This window comes from Manis javanica, chromosome 4, assembly GCF_040802235.1.
Source record: "Manis javanica isolate MJ-LG chromosome 4, MJ_LKY, whole genome shotgun sequence".
In the NCBI taxonomy this organism is placed as follows: domain Eukaryota; kingdom Metazoa; phylum Chordata; class Mammalia; order Pholidota; family Manidae; genus Manis; species Manis javanica.
In genome coordinates this window covers 128019340-128038900 of record NC_133159.1, presented here as the reverse complement: position 1 = coordinate 128038900, position 19561 = coordinate 128019340, and the positions used below count along the sequence as shown (strand labels likewise).

The window sequence follows — 19561 nt, the reverse complement described above, 5'->3', positions numbered from 1 at the left end:
CGCGTCCCGAGGTGATGGCAGTGAAGACATAACAGCACGTCTTTGAACACTTTCCAGCCCTCTCCTCCTCCCCGCCGCTCCTCCCCCAACTCTCAGTCAAAAAACAAGATTCCTCCAACCCCTAGGCCAACCAAAGCTGGAGCGGGGAGGATGGGTGGCCTTCTCTCCCGCACTCCTGCGACCCAGTCATACCCATCCTGTCCTCCTGCGCCTCGGGCTCAGCTCCGCCAGCGCGGGCGCTGCAGGGAGCGGGGTGGGGGCGAGCGGCTGGGGCTGTGCCCGGGGCGGGCCGGGAAGCAGGGTGGCCGCGGGCCGAGGAGCCGCGGAGGCCGGCCGGCCCGACACCACCTGGCGGAGTCCTGGGGAAGAGCCTTGGGGGCGCGCGCTCTCCCGCGCCCAGCGCACTCCAGCAGGAGCCGCCGGGAGCTCGCCGCGCTCGGCGCCTCGGGAGGTAAGTGCAGCCCGCAGAGCCGGAGTCGCGGCACGGTGGGCGGTCCCGGGCCGGCCCGCGCTCGGGAAGCTCGGGCTTGGGCTGCGGTTGGAGGGCGGCGCCCAAGTTTGCTGAAGGCCTTGGAGGGCGGCGGGAGCGGCGCGAGCGGCGCAGCGCTGGGCCGGGGTGGCGGTGGGCCGGGGCCGTCCGGGGCCGCCTTCCCCGGGGTGCTTCGGCGAGAGGCACCCGCGCGGCGCACGCCCCAGCCTTGGCCCGCGCGCTGCGCACTTGGCGCGCTCTGGCCGCGGTCCCGCCGAGCACCAACCTGCCGCGGCCGCGACCCCGGCTCAGCGCCTTCCTGCCCGCCGGGGTCCCTGGCAGCCCGCTCGCCCCGCGGTCGTGCCGGGTCACGCCGGCAGGTCGCGCTCGGCGGCCGGCCAAGCCCGCCCCAGCACCGCCGCGCCCGCGCCCCGGGCCACCCCGCCCGGCCTCTCGGTCCTGCACCTCGGTTCCCCATCTCCAGCCGCTCGCTATTTTCACACCTCCCAGTGCCCCGGCCCCGGCGCCTGATTCAGTGCTTAGTAATTAATTTGGCGTTTCAGAATGGTCAGCGGGCTGGATAATGGGCGCATTCATTCCCCGGGCTAATCTGAACTGAGGTGGGAAGAAAGGCTTTCACAGACAGAAAATGCCATTCGCTGAGCGCTCAAAGGGGCTGTCACTCCCAGAATAAATCGCCGCCGCGCCCGCCGGCTTCTCTGGCCATTTCCATACAGCCCCGGCCCGCGCCGCGGACCCGCCGGCCTCGCCTCGGCTCCCGGGAATCGCTCACCCGAGCGCCTCCGACGGGAAAGTCGGGTGAGAGCGAGACCCAGGCGGGGGCCGAGAGGAAACAGAGAACCAGGGGGCTCGGGCTAAGTTCGCAGGGGACAAAGAGCTTGGCTAGAAAATCAAATGCTGAATTAGAGGGAGGCGCGGCTAATTCAAGGCGCGGACATTGGAGCTGGGGCTTGGGGAGCCTCCGTCTAAAACCTCGTGGTTCGCAATAGTGGAGGGCCTACGGCCCAGAGCTGTCCGCAGCGTGCCCGAGGTCACACAGCAAGCTTCTGGATCTCCCCAGTTGTACGTTGAATCTAGTGTACAAGCCCAGATCTAGAAGCGGGGCCCGCTGGGGCAGTCCCAACCCTCACTAGATGTTTAATTCCGAGTTCCCCGCCAAATGAGCTCCTCTGCCTGTGGGCTGGGGAGGTGATACCGTGCCCTCCGCGGCCTCCCGCTTGCCACTCCTGCCTGGAGCCTAGGGTCTGCCTGGGGGGCATCAGCTGAGCGGGTGACGCAAGCTTTATCTGACCTCTTCTGGGCCCGGGGTCGCACTGACCATTGGGCGCAAATGGTCTAGGAGCTCTGACAGCTGGGTCCTTTCCCTGGCAGCGCGCCCTTCCCTCTGACGAAACAGGATACTGCACTGCAGCCGCAGCCCTAACCCAGCGGACCGCGCACGGACAATGCCCCAGCCAGCAGTGGACTCTCCGGAAGGGCGGGGAGGGCTTGGCTCACCCAGGGTGACGCCTTAGGCACTTGATTTTCCTGCCTTCGGGACTCACTGTGTGTCCACCTGGCAGAGCCGATTTGGCCCTGGGCCCTTCCGCCCAGTGGGACGCTCCCATCGCGGAGAGAGGGAAGTATGCTCTAAGGTCGAACCCTCAGCTGGGTTGAAAGGCTGAAATCACTGGGAAGCAGCTGACTGGAAGGGGCGTGTCTGGAATGGCCAGATAGGTGTCCCAGGGTGTGTAGGGGATGGAATCTCAGTGCAAGTCACTCCTGCCTTCTGAGTCTCAGTTTCCTTGTCTGCAAAGCCAGGATGAAGTGAGATCACATTTGGCTCCCAGTGCGGGGCCCTCAGTGAAAGGATTCTTCGCACCACTCACACCCCCAGCCTCCAGTCCAACCGCATTGCCTGCTGGCATCTCTCCAAGGCTTCACCAACACCTCTCCTTGGAGTGCTAATGACTCCCCCAGTTTTTTCCAGGCTTCTTCCACCCACCCTTGCTGCCTCTGGGTTCTAGTACCCAGCTGTCCTTGAAACCATACATTCTAAGAGCTGGAAGAGGCCTTTCAAAGATTTGAGGGTCATTGTTCAGATGGTGATACTGAGATCTGAAAGGCCTTACTGGTGTCCTCCAGCTAGTTAATCAGAAGACTTGGACTAGAGTGGATTTCACAGCAGAGTAGTGAGAATCTCAGATCTGGGTATCAGCCCCCACCCTACCCCCAGAGAGCTTCCCTAGGCCTGGGGCCCAGAAATCTACATTTTAAACAAGCTTCCTAAAGCATTTTGACGTAGATGGTATAGGCACTATAGGGGAATGCAGGCCAAACTGGGCTGTTTCCCCAGAAGCCCCATCTTTCCAGGACCATGAGCTCTGCTTGCATTCTGTGCTCATATTTAATCAACAGAGCAGCCTTTATTGGCTCCTATCCCCACTGGAGGGGCCATTGCGGGTGGGGGCTATTTCTAGGAGATACCTCAGGATTCCCTGAATGTGCAGCCTATGACAGAGCAGCTGTAGGTGAGGAAAGCACCCTACTGAATGAGGAATTGTCTAAGTGGGCCATAGACTAACTGGACCTCGAGCCCCCAAACCTAGGCACTGTCTTTGATCAACACACTTTCACAGGTGGACCTGACACTGTGCACTGCAGGCCCTACACAGTACCAGTATGCCCAGAGGTCCTCCTTTACCAAGGCAAATCCTGCCCACACCTGGGACAGAGCAGTCTGCCACAGGCAATCATGCCAACAATAACCCAGGTGCAGCGGTGGCCCGGAATACCCAGCACCTGCCCCTTTACTGCTCTGGAGATCAGGGGAGAGAAGATGTGAAGGGGAGGGGGCAGGAGAAGGGCTATAAGAGTGGAAGAAAGAGGGTGGGGGCAGGAGAAGCTGTTTGGAGTTGGAGGGCAGGGGAGGGGATGAGTCCCTATTTATGTAAGCCATTTGTAGCTGCGGATTGTAAAACTGGGCAGGATTCTCTGGAGTAATTCATAGTGTTTGGACAAGACAAACATTGTTCTGCTTTAAACAAACCTCCAGAAAGGTCAGCCTGGTTCATCCCTTTGCTGCGAGTCGCTGAGACTATCCAGATGATGAGAAAATCAGATCTTAGCTGAAGGGGCCCAGCCAGGAGGCAGCTGTCTTCTGAGCTCTTTGGATCCAGCGTGAGGGCACCAGCCCGGGGAAGGTCCTTGGCTCCCACTGAAAGGGGCTGGTTCCCACTCTGGAGCTAGGAGATGTGGTGTGTTTGTCACAAATTAGGAGGTTTGGGGGCCAAAGATCATCCGGGTTTTAGAGCAAGGCTGACATGACCTGCAGTGTGCGTCATCTTTGTGCGGGTGGTGAACTGATGGGACACAGAGGTTTAGGGGTGCACAGCTGAATTAGACCCACTCTCCTCAATCCCAGATGTGCTCCTGGACACCAAGAAACCCCTGTTCCTTACATATGGATGCACTGCCTGGCTCCCCTGTATTCATTTAGCAACATTTTTGAGGGCCTATAAGCCAAGCTCTGTGCTAGGTGTGCATTACCCACTCCAATCCCTCCACCCCACCCCGCCCTGTCTTCCTTGAGAAACTTCTCCCAATTCACTTCCAGCCTCTCTACCACCACCATCACCTCCACAGGTCCCCCGACTGAGACGCAACATATACCAGTTCCCAGAGAGCACCTGACAGCGAGCTGGTGTTCTACAAATGTGAGCTGTCATTGTCGTTGTGATTATGACTGTAACTGTGGTTGTGATTATCACCATGACTGTGTGTGATGTGTTTATGGTTGTGATTATAGACTCCACTATTGAGGCATCTAGCTGACCCCAAGCTGAAGTGGATACTTTATTGATATTTATTACTCATGCTCATTGACTTATTATTAATTAGTAATTAGTAAAGTACTATTGACACCAAAGTCCAGTCTTTCTGTAGTGCTAGCTGTCACTGTCCCATGCATACTCTCCAGCTGCCCTGGGCAGTTTGTCATCCTCTCAAGAGGGTGGTGGCCCTGTGGTAACCATGGTGATGCTTACGACACTGGGTTAACTGGTTCCACACAATGTTTTAAAAAGTATATTTGTTTAAGGGCTTTGGACATCTCAATGTACTTTCTTATGTTTTTTACTCAGTACTCCTGAGATGCATGGAAGAAATGGAAGGACAGAAAGTGGATCAGGGAGGCGACAGATACTATTAGTCTCCACATTTTTCCAGAAGGTGGAGTTGATGCTCAGAGAGGTGAAACGACTTGCCCCACTACCTTATAGTCAGTTCAGGCTGCTATAGCAGAATACCACAGACTGGGTGGCTTGAGCAACAAACATTTATTTCTCAGAGTTCTGGAGGCTGGGAAGTTAGACCAAGGTGCCGCTGGTTTAGTTCCTGGTGAATGCTCTCTTCCTGGTTTGCAGACAGCCACCTTCTTGCTGTGCCCTCACATGATAGAGAGAGAGATCAGGACTCTCACATATCTTCTTAGAGGGCTCACTTAGAGCCCTCACACCATCAGGCCCACTTTTATGACCTAATCACCTCCCACAGCCCCACCTCCTAATACCATCACATTGGGGATTAGAACTTCAACATATGAATTGGGAGGTGGGGGACATAATCATTTAGTCCCTAGCATCCACTATCACAGGGGTGTAAAGGTCAGGGAGTGTGTATGACTGGGGCACAGTCCAAGTGGTCTTCTTGGGCCCACACCGCCCTACTGATCACCCAAGCTGCTCCTTGCAGACAGGGCTGGGAACCTGGGCTCTCTGGGGGGCCTCACAATCTTGGTGTTCACCAGGGGCTAGGAAGTAGCTCCCTAGGCTGGGTCATATCCAACCAGCGTGCACCCAGTTTCTGGCATCATTCTGGGGGCTAGTGTGATGGCGCTCCTTGCCTGATGTTAGCATTGGTGAGAGAGAGGTCCCCTCCTTCCCCTGACATCCTGCTTTCCTTTAATACCTTATAATGGTTGAATAATCCACACACTCACCCAATCTGTTTGGAATCAATCATTCATGTCTCTTTTCATCCTATACCACCTCTTGGAATTAAGTTCCCTAAATTTGCTCCCTGTGTGACATGCAGACCAGTAATATCTCATGTTACTGACATTTGGGTAAAATAACCATTCCACATAGTTGATTTTCTGCAGTTAATAGAAGCTTACTTCTTTAAGCATAGAAAGTATTTTTGTAGTAATTTTTCATGAAAAACATTTTTCTGTCAAAATCATGATTTTTTTTCCCACCTAAGTTAGCAGGATCCAATTGAGCGGGTGTTCCCAAGGTGTGGTTGAATGGCACAACCTATTTTGATGACTCTCTGCCATCTTTAAAAACATCAGCTCTTGGGAAAATCTGCTCAGTCTTCCTGCCTCAGTTTCCTCACTTGTAAGCTGGGGACACTGTATGGACACTCTCAGTGTCCTATTCTCCTCTGGGCTCTAACACAGTGATGGCCTGGGGAATTTGGGTGGACCTGGCCTCAATCCCTGGGTGGGGGTTGGGACAGATTCTACTATCAGCAGTCACTTCTCCATGTAACCATGTCCAGTGGTCACCCATTCCCCCAAGGGTCCTAAGTGGGGGTCTCTGTGACCCTGGGAGCACAGAGGATGCCTGGCCTCAGCTTACAAACACTCATAAGTGAAGAACTTCTGCCTTCCCTGTGGATTAAGCCCCTGATACTGGGACTACTCTTCTCTCATGCACAGAGACTGCTCACTTAACTTCTGGACTGTTCTGAGTCGTAAAAGGTTCCCAGCCCTGTCTGCAGGGAGCAGCTTGGGTGATCAGTAGGGCGGTGTGGACCCAAGAAGACCACTTGGACTGTGCCCTGGCCTCTAGAAGAGGGGGTTTACAATCCCCTAACAAGCTTATGCCAAAGGCACCGAACTCAGCATTGTGGGAGGTACAGCACAGGGAGATGTGGTCACTGTTCTTGAGAAGAAGACCCATAGGAAGACTTCAGGATCATTTCAAGACCAGAGGGTTAGCAGTCCTCTTTTTATTTCTTTCATGCACCCTAAGCTTGCCTTGTAAGATTTGGGGACTCTTAATTTTGACATTTTAGGATTTGTTGACTTATTAGGTTTCTCAGCCACTGTAACAAATCCCCACAAACCTGGTGCTTAGAACAATAGAAATGTATTCTCTCGCAAGTCTGGAGGCCAGAAGTTTGAGATCAGTACCACTGGTTTGAACTGAAGGGCTGTGCTCCCTCCAGGGCTCTGGAGGAGGACGGGCTCCTTGTCTCTCAGTTTCTCAAGGCTGCTGAGCTTCCTTGGCTGGAGGCTGCACCTTCCTAATTTCTGCCTCTGTCTTCACATGACTTTCTCCTCTTCTATCTTATCACACCCTCCTTTGCCTCTCTCTTATAAGGACACCTGTGATAGCATTTGGAGCCTCTCTGTTAATCCACAATGACCTTTTCATCTCAAGATCCTTAACTTCATTGCATCTGCAAAGACCCTTTTTTTTTTTTGGCCATGTACGGTGACATTCACAGACTCCAGGGTTGAAGACATGCATATCTTTTTGGGTGTCATTTTTTCAGCCTACCACAGCTGGTCGCCATCATCGATTGTTCATAATCTGTGGTCTTTAGTTGATTGATTTAATGAATTTTTGGTGCACTCCTATTCTGTGCCAGGCAGTCTGTTAAACACAGGGGACTTGGGGAAAAGACATAGGTTCTCCCTGAAGAAGCACATAGATTAGTCAGAAAAACAATATGGTATTAAGAGCTATGGGAAGAGCAGCTGGAGGTACCCAGGGTGGACTCTGAAAGTTCAGATTCCTCATCAGAGTCTGCAAAGCCTGTATTTCCTGGCCTGTACCTACTTCTCCCAACTCCCCTCCTACCACTTCCCCATCTAGCTCACCAAACCCCACCAAGCCAGCCTCCTTCCTGTTGCTTACACATGCCAAGCTCTGCCTCTGGACCTTTGCAGTTGCTGTTTCCTCAGCCCGAAATGCATGGTCCCTCACCATATCCCCACAGCTCCCTTCATCGCTTAACTCTGCTCTCCTGGATCCTTCTTAGGAAGCTGTGACCCCCACAAGTATCTTGTCAAAAAATCCACCTCCCTTCCTGGCACTCTCTGTGTCCCTACCTCTGCTTTATTTGTGTTCCTACACTTATCATAATCAAATTGCTCTTGCCTGGGCCATCTCCACCTCAAGCATTTTGAGATAAGATCATTAGAACTCCCCAGAAGATCCTAAACAGAAATGCATCCCATTTTATTTTCAGTTCTCTTTCTGAGAATGTGTGTAGTGTTTTGTTTTATTTTATTTTTTGGCCTTAGTAGTACATTAGGCTACATTTCAAGTGGATCAGAATGTGTGTGTGGGTGGGGGAAGTGTTCTTCTAGGGGGAATATGTAAATTGAGGAGCCATATTTCAGTTGTCATCATGACTGGTATGTGTGAGGGGTGGGACCTATTGCTATTTAGTGGACAGGGGTCAGGGATGCTAAATGTTCTGTAGTGGGCAGGAATGTTCTACCAGTGACAAATTTTCCAGCCCAAATGCCAATAGCATCTCTCTGGAGAAATAATTTTAAGGAAACAGTTTGTATTTGAGTCCTAAAGAAGTATTTTTCACCTGTAAGTGATTACCTTTCACCCTCTATGAATATTTCAGGTTATTTCTCCCCAAATACATCACCTTTTACTCAACCTGTCTGTTTCATGGCCCATTCACACAACCTCTTGAGACTTTACAGTTCATCCCCTTTCTATTGGCACCACTCCAGGGCCACTGCTAAACTCTGAGGTTTCACTGAGGGGAATCCCGCCTTCAGATTTTGTGTACATATTAAATGAGCTGAACCCCAACCCTGAGCTCAGAGGCCCCCCCTTTCCTCCACTAGGAGACCATCCTTTTATTCATACCCTTTGTTTCTTCTTCCAAGGCCAGTCTTCCATCCATGACAAAGCTTCCCCCATGGTGACCAGTTTTCTTTATTTTAATGGCATTCAGGGTGGGACCTTGTCAAAAGCTTTTTGCAAATGAAAATAAATTACATCTGCTGGTTCCCCTTATCCACAGGCATGTTCACCCCTTAAAAGAGCTCTGGTAGATTAAAGGAATGGGTGGATTTTGGGTTTGTATGGGTTTCTATGTCCAACTCCTGAATCCTCAGCCAAGAAGCCTGCATTAGGGGAAGCCTGAGCTGCAGCTGCAGATTCACAACACTGAGGAAACGAATAAAGCTTCAGGAACCCTACACACTATATAGGCCTGTTTGTCGATGCTTTAAACCTTTGCCAGAACTGTCTCATTTCTTTGGAGGAACCTGGGAATCGCTTGAGCAATCCTCCCTAAGGCTGATCAGAGAAGCTGGGCTCTAGAAGCCTTGAAATGAGAAGATGCCCTTAATTCTTCCAGGGTGAGCAATCTAGGAGCTAAATCTGAGGATCGTAAGTATTAAAAAAAACAAAAAAGAAAACCGCCCTAAACTATCATATACAAGAGCACCTACTCTGTGCCAGCTTCTTTCCTTTCAGGTACATGTATTTAATCACCCTGATAAGCCTCTAAGGTAAGTGTGGTGACCCCATTTCACAGTGAGAAAACTGAGGCTCAGATGGGTAAAGGAATTTGCTCATGGTCACACAATCAGTAAGTGATGCATTGGAACAAGGGCTTGTCTAAATCAAATTCTTCTTTTTCTGAAAGAGAAACAATCAATCCAGGCCCCCCTGGCCCCTGTGGAGAGGTCAGATACCCAGATCAGTTTCCTCTGCTGCTACAACTCCCAGCCCATGTTGGGAGTCCTGGGAACCAAATCATTTAATGCCTGTCCTCTTAACCCAACCAGACATACTCAGAAGCACAGTCAAGCCAAGTCACAGCTCATACTTCTGGTCAACCTGAATCCCTTCCCTTTTCTAAGATGGCCGAGACCTGTTTTTGTAGGGACATTTCTAGTTAGCCAAGCGTGGCTTGCCCATAGGCACTAAAAGTTCCAAACATTGGAACCAGACCATTTTAGTTAAAATCCCTGCTTCTCTGCTTACCAGTGATGTGATCTTCAGCAAATTACTTCTCTGGGTCTCAGTTTCCTCTTCTGGAAATGGAGGCATAATATACCCAACTGATGAGGTTGTTATAAATGAGTTAATGATTAATAAACCATGCTTGGCACACAGTAAGCATTATATAAATGCTTGATTTAGAAATAAAACCCTTAATCATGCCCAAGATGAAGGCCCCTGGGTCATCTCATTTCTCTTAAGCCCTTCCTCTCTTCCTGTCCTCCTTCCTTGAAAACCAGTAGCCTGTGCCGTCTAGTGCCCCCTGACCTTGGGATATGCCCCCCTTACACCCTCAGGCTATTCACTGACTGCTCCCCACCATCTTCCTGCTTACCCCCCAGCCTGGCCCTCCCCAGGGGCCCCGCTCACACTGCAGCCCTTGTCAGTAGTGCTCTTCTCCCCCACTGCACATCCCCATGGCCCAGGACGGAGGAACTGTTGTCCTCTTCAGTCCCCAGTGCTCCTTTTAGCTTCACTAAAACACCACGGCCACCCTGCTCCTTCCTTCAAGGCCAGAACCGCACAGCTATTCCACCTTCCCTATTTCATCCTTGGAATCTCCTCCTCTAGGAGGAGGTCACTCTTCTCTTTCTTTGAAGACATCAGTACTTGGCTCCGTCTTTACCTCTGCCCCAAGCCCTGATGCTGGTCCTGAAAGTCTGGGAGACCCAGGTGGGCAGCCCACCTAGCACCCTGACCTCCTTATCCCCACTCACCATCACCTCCGTCTCCCTGCAGAACCCACCCACCTCTCACTCTCAGTTGGCCTTGTCATCACCCATGGGTGCCCCTCCCCTAGACTTTTCAACTCAGACATCCAGTTTGGGACCACAGTGTCCTCAGTGATCCTCCACCACATCTCCTTCTATCTCCCTGAGTCCTCTAGACCAGCTCTGTCTGATAGGACTTGCTGTGATGATGGGAATGTTCTTTATTGGTGCTGGGCTTGAAATCTAATTCTTATTCAATTCGATTGAAAGCGCTTCATGTGGTTATTGGCTACTGTACTGAACAGCTCTAGACCCCTGGCCTCTCTATTTCCTCTTCCATCTGTGTTCTGTCTTCCCTTCCTTCTCTTTTCAGCTTTGCATTCATGGTCCACCGTGTCAGCCACCCTCTTCCCCTTGTCCTGTCCTATGTCCTGGAAAAAACCCTTCCACTCTAGATACTCCACCCATTCCTCTTTCTCCAGGTCTGCACAGGGGCTGCTGAGCACGGCTGGGAGGTGGGGAGGGGGGTATCCGGTGACTTTGCTGGTTGGCATTCTTTCTCACAGATGGTCCCTAACCTGATCAGAACCTTGAGTTCTGTCCGGCAAGCATTCTCCTCTTCTCCAAAATGACCCAGTCAAGCTCCTCACCTATCTTCACGCCTCCCATGCCCCAACCGACTCCTTCACTCTCAGCAGATGGTGTCACTTCCTACTCCATTAAAACAAGAGCAGCCTTCAGACCGTCTGCCCACCAGTTTTACAAGACTAGGCTTATCTGTCTTCAACCTCCTCTCTCCTTTTGCTCTTTCCTATTAACATTTAGGCATGTTCAAATAGCCTTATCTTATCAACAACAATAAACATCGCAACTCCCTCAATCCCATGTCACCTTCCTATCACCTTATCTCTTTCCTACCACTTCTTTTCACACTTCGTGAAAGTTGTCTACACTCACTATCTCCACTTTCACACTTACCATTCACTCCATAACCTGAGGCAGTCTGGCTTCTGTCCCTACCACTCCTCTGTCACAGCTAGTCAAGGTCACCATGACTTCCTTGTAGTTTAATCCAAAGGTCTCATTTCTTTTTATCTTGACCTTGAAGGCATGTGACACTCACTGTTCACCCCTACTTCCTTGATACTTGCCCATTGGTTTCTAGGACATCTGAGTTTCCTGGTTTCCCTCCTCCTACTCTGAGTACTTCTAAATTTTCTTCAAACTGCCACATTCCCCTCTTCCTAGAGTGATCCTCAGGCTTCCCAGGTAAGGGTGGGCTCCAAGAATGGTGGTTTCCCTTCCTGACGCATTTCTTGTGGAGACACCTGGGAATTTGCTTTCTCACCTAAGAGCCACATAGTTGTGTTTTGAACGCCAGTTTGTACTGTGGATCCTGCTGCTCAGGGCCTGACACGCATTTTTGGGTTTATATTTATAACCCCCACTTTGAGATACTCTCACAACACTTGGACATCTGTTTTTTTCATTCATCCCCCTCAAAAGGCAGCATGTTTTAGGAAGGGACACTGACAAATTACAGGGCATTGGGAGAGGCAACACAGTGGTCAGAAAACAGTGTCTGCTGAGATGTCATTAAAAGAACTGGGAACGTTTTGCCTAGAAGAGATAAAAACTGAGGGATGACAGAAGGGCTGATTTCAAACATTTAACTAGGCAGAGCCATGGTCTGGGCTGTTGTGTGGGGACTCGACTTGGACCAACTGTACAAGTGACATTTTTCTGGACCTGCCGGATACAAGGTGAAAGTCCTGCCCTTCAGGAACTACTAATGAAGATAAGCTTAGACCTAATTGACCACAACAAAAGTAGAGGGTGCCCCCAGTCCCCAAGATCACTGGCCTAAGCTCAGCTGGCATTGTAGAATAGCGGCACTCCAGGAAGTGCAATTTCAAACTTGCTGCTATGCAAGATCCATCAGAATGGGACAGAAGCAACATAGCAGGAGGAAGCCTTGGAGAGCATTGGGCAAGCCAGTGCTGTAAATACCCCGAAACAGACCCAAGTGGGGTGGGTGGGCAGTGAGCTGGGCACCGACTGGCCTCTTTGAGACCCGTCCTTGTTAGACTGTCTTTTCTGGCTTGTGTTTTGGTGCGATGCCATCAGCTTACACTGGGCCATCACAGACACTGCCCACGGAGTTTCCAGTTGTGACTGTTAGCGGATATTGTTGAGGATGTTTGCTCATTATCTCACACTGTGTTCCTTTTATGAGGCCCCCCAGGAGAAATTCCTGTCTGATTTTAGTACCAAGAATAGTTGTAATTCCCTTGAGTAATAGGTCTGTTTTTATCTCATGGACACTGGGAATTGTGTAACTGACACGGTCTCCTTTTCATTTTGGCTGCAAGAAAGCTTAGGGACAAATTTGTGGCCCACCCACAGGAGGTGAATAGGGCATTCCAGGGTACATGTTAGTTTTATTTGTATCTCTACTTTGTCTTCCTTTCTGGTTTTTCTTCTCTTAGCTCTCATTCTTGCTATACAAAATCAAGAACATAGAAGCAAAGATAAAGGTCACCTATAATCTCACTATCCAGAGGTAACCAGAATTAACAATATTGTCTTTTTATGCAGACTCTAAAAAAACCCCAAAATGATAACATATTGTACACAGTATTTTTTGGGGTGGCATAGTGTTTTGTAATTTGCTTTTTTCATTTTCTAACATCACAGGCATTTTACTGTGTCATTAAATGTTCTTCTTTAAATAATTCTAAATTTCTTTAAAGATCTAGCAATTTAATATTAGCAACTAACATTTCTCCATCCACTTACTATGTGCCTGGCTTTATGTATGTACATATACATATATGTGAAAGTATATTCATATAGGCTATATAAGAACATATCTATGTATACATGTTATGCACTATAATATTCATGTGTTAACTGATTTGATGTTCTCAACCCTATGAGGTAGATATTGCTGTCCTGTCCCCCTTTTACAAGTGAGGAACTCACTGGCTGTAAAGCATGTGCTCCTAACTGCTCTGTGCCTTGCAGCATATAATTGGGATTTCACAGCCCACAAGGGTTAAACATTTCATTTATCTCCTTGCACCTCACTTTCTTATTTATGTCATTTCTGCCATGTTTTAGGTACCTTTATAAGTGACCTGAAATCCTTTCTGCCAGGAGGCAAGGTAGAAATAAACATTGTAGAGAGCAGTGAAGGGAATAAAATGGCAAAGCTAAAGTGTTACCCCAGGCGGGAGGATGAATCTAGCTTGTCCTGCAATGAAATTTCATTGGGTTGTGGTGAACTCCCATCTCTGAAAGAGCTGGCTCAGGTGGCCATCTCTCCGAGAGGCTGGGGAAGGCCGTGTTCCACGGAGACTGAGCTGGGCCAGAGAAGCCCTGAGACCCCTTCCTAGGTAGGTTCTTAGAATCTGTGAAAACTCCAATTGATAAAATGAGGCATTTAGTGGATAAACTGCAGCAAGTCAGCTTTTGGGCTAGAACCAGGGCCCTGGGCTTTCAATCCAGGTCTATCAGTAGGTCACTCGTCTAAGAATAACAAACCAGCAGCAGTTCAGTTCCAAACTCAAAGCCCAGTGTATTCTTTCCCCAAAGTTTTTGCTGCTGCAAGATGGTCAAAGGATGCCGTCAACTGTCTTTAGCCCTTTTGTTAAAGTGGCAGAGCATGAGGCAAGAAGAAGCTGGCGTGGCCCCTGAGGATGCCCCATGAGACTATGATTAGGTGGGATTATCCATTTGACAAATGTGAGGAAAGGAAAGAGTCCAGGTTTCTACTGTATTTGATGTTTACTGGCTTAGGGCTTTTGGGCAAATTTCTTCAACGGTTTCCTCATCTGCAAAATGGAGCGAAGACCTACTCAAACCTGTTGTGGGGCTTCCACGAGATATGACAGGGCCTACACCCTTGAAAACCTGAGCCTGGAAGTACCTATAAGCCCGCCTCAGGGGGTCTGCGGAGGTCCAGCAGAATCATCTGGGAGGGGCGTCGGCGGCTGCTCAGGTGCAGTCTGGCTATGCTCCGCTTCAGCCTCCAGCCCACCACAGCTCCCACCGCAGGAAAGGAGCCGCGACTGATAGGCCCAAGTGACACCTGGAGGCGTGTGTGTGTGTGTGTGTGTGTGTGTGTGTGTGTGATAGTGAGATAGCACCCCTTCTCCCCAGGCTCCTCCTGCACACGATCCGGGGCTGTCTGCCTACAGGGGCACGGCCCTGTACGCGGTGCCACTGGGGCCATCAGGCTAGGTTAGAGGGAGGCCCCACCTCCTCGCAGCAAAGAAAACAAACACAGATGTGTTTGGCTGGGAGCAGGAGGGAGAAAACCGCCCCCTCCCCCCGCCTGCGCCCCCCCCACTACGGCGTGGGGCCGGCGGAAACCTGCGGGGCTCTCCCGGCGGCGCGGGGCCGGGGCTAGGCTGACAGTCCCCGCGGGCCCCTCCTCCCTCCCGGGGTGCGCGCCGGGCCCAGCCCCCTCTCCGGGGTTTCCCCGGGCGCTCTTCTCGCTTTCTCTTTGTCTCTGCTTCTCTTTCTCGGGCTCCCCGGTGCTCACCCGCTCGCGCTGTCGTCCTGCCCGCGTCCCCGGCTGGTTCCCTTTAACTTTCTTCTTTCCCGGGGTTAAAACTTTGCTCGCGAGCGGGCGGCTGCTCGCAGACATTATTGGCCGGCGCCCCGCCCGGCGGCCCCGCCCCCGAGCGCCCCTCCGCCCCCCACTCCGAGCGCGAGTGGCTGCGGCGGCGGCGGCGCCTTCGGGGGCGTGCGTGCGTGTGTGTGAGTGCGCGCCAGCGAGCGTGAGTGTGTGTGCGCCCCGGGCGCGGGCTGGGCAGCACTCCGACCGCGGCGGGAGCCGGGCGGCCGTGTCGTCAGTCGGGCGAGCGAGGCGGCGGCGGCAGCCGGGCCGGGGCCGGGACCGGGGCTGGGGCAGCGGCGGCCGCGCGGGGCATGGAGCAGGCAAGCCCGCGCTGAGGCAGGACGCGCCTGCTAGCCGCGAGCGAGAGGCTCTCCGTCGTCCGGCGCGCGGGCTCCCCGACCCGGGCCAGGCAAACTTTTCTTTCTTTTTTGCCCTCCCCAGAGGTAAAGTCCCGAACGTGGACTCTCCGGCGGGGACGCGATCTGGGGCAGCGGAGAGGGACCCCAGGCTGCGGGAGGAAGTGGCGAGGGCTGTGCGGGCTTGGGGGGCCCCGCGCTGTCTTGTGCCCGAGACTTTGGGGTGCGAGGCGGGCTGGCCACGGACGGCAGACGGGCGGGGACATGCCCCTTGGGCGGCGTGGAGGCGGCGGCGTGGAAGCCGAGCGTTCGCCTGCGGCCCCCCGGCTCCTCGCCCCGCCGGGGAGAGGAGGCACGGGCTGTGCGGGTCCCGGGACTCCCCTGCCCGCGAGGCTGTGGGGAGCGAGCGAGCCTCCGGCCGCGGGATCGGGACCGGGGAAGCCGGCGTTCGACCGCGCCCCCCGCACGCCGCCGCGCCGAGGGGTGGAGGGCGCGGGGCGGGCTGGTTGAGCGCAGCTCCCCTCTCTCCGCAGGCGCCTTCTTCGGCGGGCGGACCGACTCCTCGGCGCGGCGGGGCCGGGGCAAGCTGGACGCAGCATGATGCGCGCAGTGTGGGAGGCGCTGGTGGCGCTGGCAGCGGTGGCGTGCCTGGTGAGCGCGGTGCGCGGCGGGCCCGGGCTCAGCATGTTCTCGGGCCAGGCGGCGCAGCCCGACCCCTGCTCCGACGAGAACGGCCACCCTCGCCGCTGCATCCCCGACTTTGTCAACGCGGCCTTCGGCAAGGACGTGCGCGTGTCCAGCACCTGCGGCCGGCCCCCGGCGCGCTACTGCGTGGTGAGCGAGCGCGGCGAGGAGAGGCTGCGCTCTTGCCACCTCTGCAACGCTTCGGACCCCAAGAAGGCGCACCCGCCCGCCTTCCTCACGGATCTCAACAACCCGCACAACCTGACGTGCTGGCAGTCCGAAAACTACCTGCAGTTCCCTCACAACGTCACGCTCACACTGTCTCTCGGGAAGAAGTTCGAGGTGACCTACGTGAGCCTGCAGTTCTGCTCGCCACGGCCCGAGTCCATGGCCATCTACAAGTCCATGGACTATGGGCGCACGTGGGTGCCCTTCCAGTTCTACTCCACGCAGTGCCGCAAGATGTACAATCGGCCGCACCGCGCGCCCATCACCAAGCAGAATGAGCAGGAGGCCGTGTGCACTGACTCCCACACCGACATGCGTCCGCTCTCGGGCGGCCTCATCGCCTTCAGCACGCTGGACGGGCGGCCCTCTGCGCACGACTTCGACAACTCGCCAGTGCTGCAGGACTGGGTAACGGCCACCGACATCCGCGTGGCCTTCAGCCGCCTGCACACTTTCGGCGATGAGAACGAGGACGACTCGGAGCTGGCGCGCGACTCGTACTTCTACGCGGTGTCGGACCTGCAGGTGGGCGGCCGCTGCAAGTGCAACGGCCACGCAGCCCGCTGCGTGCGCGACCGCGACGACAGCCTGGTGTGTGACTGCAGACACAACACGGCCGGTCCGGAGTGCGACCGCTGCAAGCCGTTCCACTATGACCGGCCCTGGCAGCGCGCCACGGCCCGCGAAGCCAACGAGTGCGTGGGTGAGTGGGGCGCCGCAGAGACGCGGGCGGCGGGCGGGGACTCGGGCGGCGGCTCTCAGGCCTCGCAGCCACGGCTTCTTCGGAGCGCCGGCAGTTTCCGCACCTGCGGATCGCCCGCTGCGTGGAGGTCTTGGGAACCGTGGGAGGCGCGTTCCGGGATGCCCTGGATGGGGAGGGCGGGGAGTGGGTCCACTCGCTCGCGTGGCGCTCGCCTTGGATGCTCAGATTTGCGCCCAGTATGAGGTCTGCGAAGCCAAGAAACACGAGAAATGCTTCGGGGACAGGGTTTTGCAGAAAATTTGCGTACTGGTGCTTCCAACGCCAGATCCAAATGCAACCATTCATTTCCTTCCCCTCAGTTTGGCGGGACCTGGGATCCACCGCCTCACTCCCTCCTCCCCCCTTTCCTAGTGCTGCAGCTGGGCGCGTTGTTGGGGACCCCAGCCTGATTACCGGGAAGTTTCCGCTCCACAACCACAAATCTCTTGGGAGATGGCAGAGGGCTTTGCAATTGGGGGCCAGTTCGATACCCAACGAATATCGCTACATTTGTCTTAGGGTTTGGAAAACAATTTTGTTTTCCTTTGAATAGCAGCGTATTTGTGTTAGCAAAAGAGTGGTGTAATTTAAATTAATTAGTATCTACAGATTACACAAGCGAGTTCAGTAATTATTTTAAGCTAACTCAGTCCTGGTCCAAAAAAGTGTATCAGATTTTTTTGTTGATGTTAGCGTCAGTTTTTGGTGAAATTACACAGTTGTGCATTAACTAAGGGCCTAGCTTTTCACTTTTTAATGGGGTTTCAATTCCTGAAAGAGAAATCTGACAAAACCCGCCCAGGTGAATACTGATGGGTCAGAAGTGAGTGTTTAAAAAAAAAAAGAAAAACCTATTTCTGAATTGTACAACTTTGCTGCTGAAGAAACTCTCAGGCATCAGTTTCTCCCCAGCCAAAAAAAAAGTGTGTGTGTGTAGGGGGAAGGTAATAAGACAATACCTCACATTTCCAAATCCTCTATTTTATTTTAACGAAACTTATTTAGTCCATGAATGTATCATTCGGTGTGCATCCCTTGTGAACATACAGATTTTCCCTTTACCTCCCCCCGACCCCAAATGGCCAGTGTGAATCTCTTCAATGGCTTCAAGCGCTGAGGCTCATTGCTAAGCTTGCTGGTCCTCACAAACACACGTTTTGAGGTCTGGTTCTGATTAATAGTGTCATGTTGTCGAATACTTTGTGCCTCATGACTGTGGATGCAAACTTCTGAGCAAGTGAATGGAAAACATGTCTCGGGGAGCCAGGTGGCCATTGAGGCCCAGGCCAGTCAGGCGTCCTGGTCTGCGGAGGGCTGTGCCTCCTGTTGCACTGGGCGGCCTCCATTTTTACACTCAGTGTGGTCTGCTTTTGCAGACCTAATTGTTCATCCCCCTCCTTTAAGGAGCAGAACTGTTTGCCAGTTTGAAGAGACTTTTCAGGATTCCGAAGCTAGATAGTAGTTACACCCCGATTTAGTGTTCTTTGAGAACAAAATTCCTTTGATCTGCCCAATTCCTTCAGAAATGTTAGTTTTTCCCATCTCTTTTCTTCCCTCCCTTTCCTCTTTTCTTCTCTTTCTTTTGTGCGTAAAATCCCTTTATTGGCACTTAAAGGGCCTCCCAGGGTTTTGCTATCAGTTTTAGTTTGTGTGTGCATATGAAAGATACCTTCTCATTGTCACCATTGGGGTTTCATTGGACAAATGCAAGTGAATGCGATGAGGAGAATAAACTGGGTGTTGTGTAACATTTTACTGCCTTGAAGATACCTCTTAGCGTTGGTATTGCTCAGATTCACCACCCACCCCCATCTTTCCCTGTCACATTGGCTGTGGAGACGGAACCCAGATTTGTTGTAACAATGGTCATGCACTTGAAATAATCTCTATAGTTCAGGATTTTGTCTTTTGACCAAAGCACTAACACAAATTGGATTGAATGGGTTTTTTTAAAGCCAAGTTGAGCAATCAACATATTAACTAATGTAATTAGTAAGACGGATTTTGTTCAGGAAGTCTAATTAGGCCTAATAAGTACATAATCTACATGACAAATAATTGGCTAACAATATTTTCTGGTTTTTACTGAAGGTATTTTAATCCTCAGTAGTTAAAGTATCTTTACATTTTGCCACTTACTCAGTCATCCCATAAAAGCAAAGCCAATTCAACTATGTTAAAGTTATTTATAGTTTCCTTTTTGAATAGATGTTCTGATACCTTGTAGATACAGCCCCAGGAATGTCAGATTGAAGTTCCCATAAAGTCTTAATTGAAGCCTTAGTGATTTTTCCATCATTCCACAGAATAGAAAGCCAGCAAAGACAATTTAGAAGTGATTTACAATTAAAGGTCGAGCTTTTTATGAAAAGGCTATGTAGTGGAGATATGTGAAAGAATTAGTATTTGACAGGTGTTCTGAGACACTACAGGGCACTGTGCTTGGAAAATGCATTAATAAATCCTTCAAACACTAACTTTTGTACTATCAGCAGCTCAGATTTTCCCCCAAACATAATCCCATCTTGTGAATTTCACACTGTTGACATACAAAGTGAAGCTACCCAGATTATTTACAACTAAGGCAAAGTAAAGTAGCATAGTTTTTGTTCTAAAAAAATCAGTCTTGATAAAAAGTGAAGCATTATTACTGTGCTATTCTGTCTTTGCCTTTATAAACTAATAAAACACA

The 19561-nt window shown here is 52.0% G+C and overlaps 1 protein-coding gene across 4 annotated transcripts in view; it reads left to right on the top strand.

Moving 5' to 3' along the window:
- The first annotated feature begins 257 nt into the window (after window positions 1-257).
- NTN1 (netrin 1) overlaps window positions 258-19561 on the top strand; it is a 181321-nt gene continuing 162017 nt past the window's right edge. For 2 of the 4 annotated variants that reach the window (XM_017652757.3, XM_073234833.1), the window contains exons 1-2: window positions 15026-15302; window positions 15749-16830. In XM_017652757.3, coding sequence (XP_017508246.1) covers window positions 15813-16830 — 1018 coding nt within the window. In that variant the 5' untranslated portion in view covers window positions 15026-15302; window positions 15749-15812. The other 2 variants (XM_037026938.2, XM_037026939.2) reach the window with 2 other exon arrangements.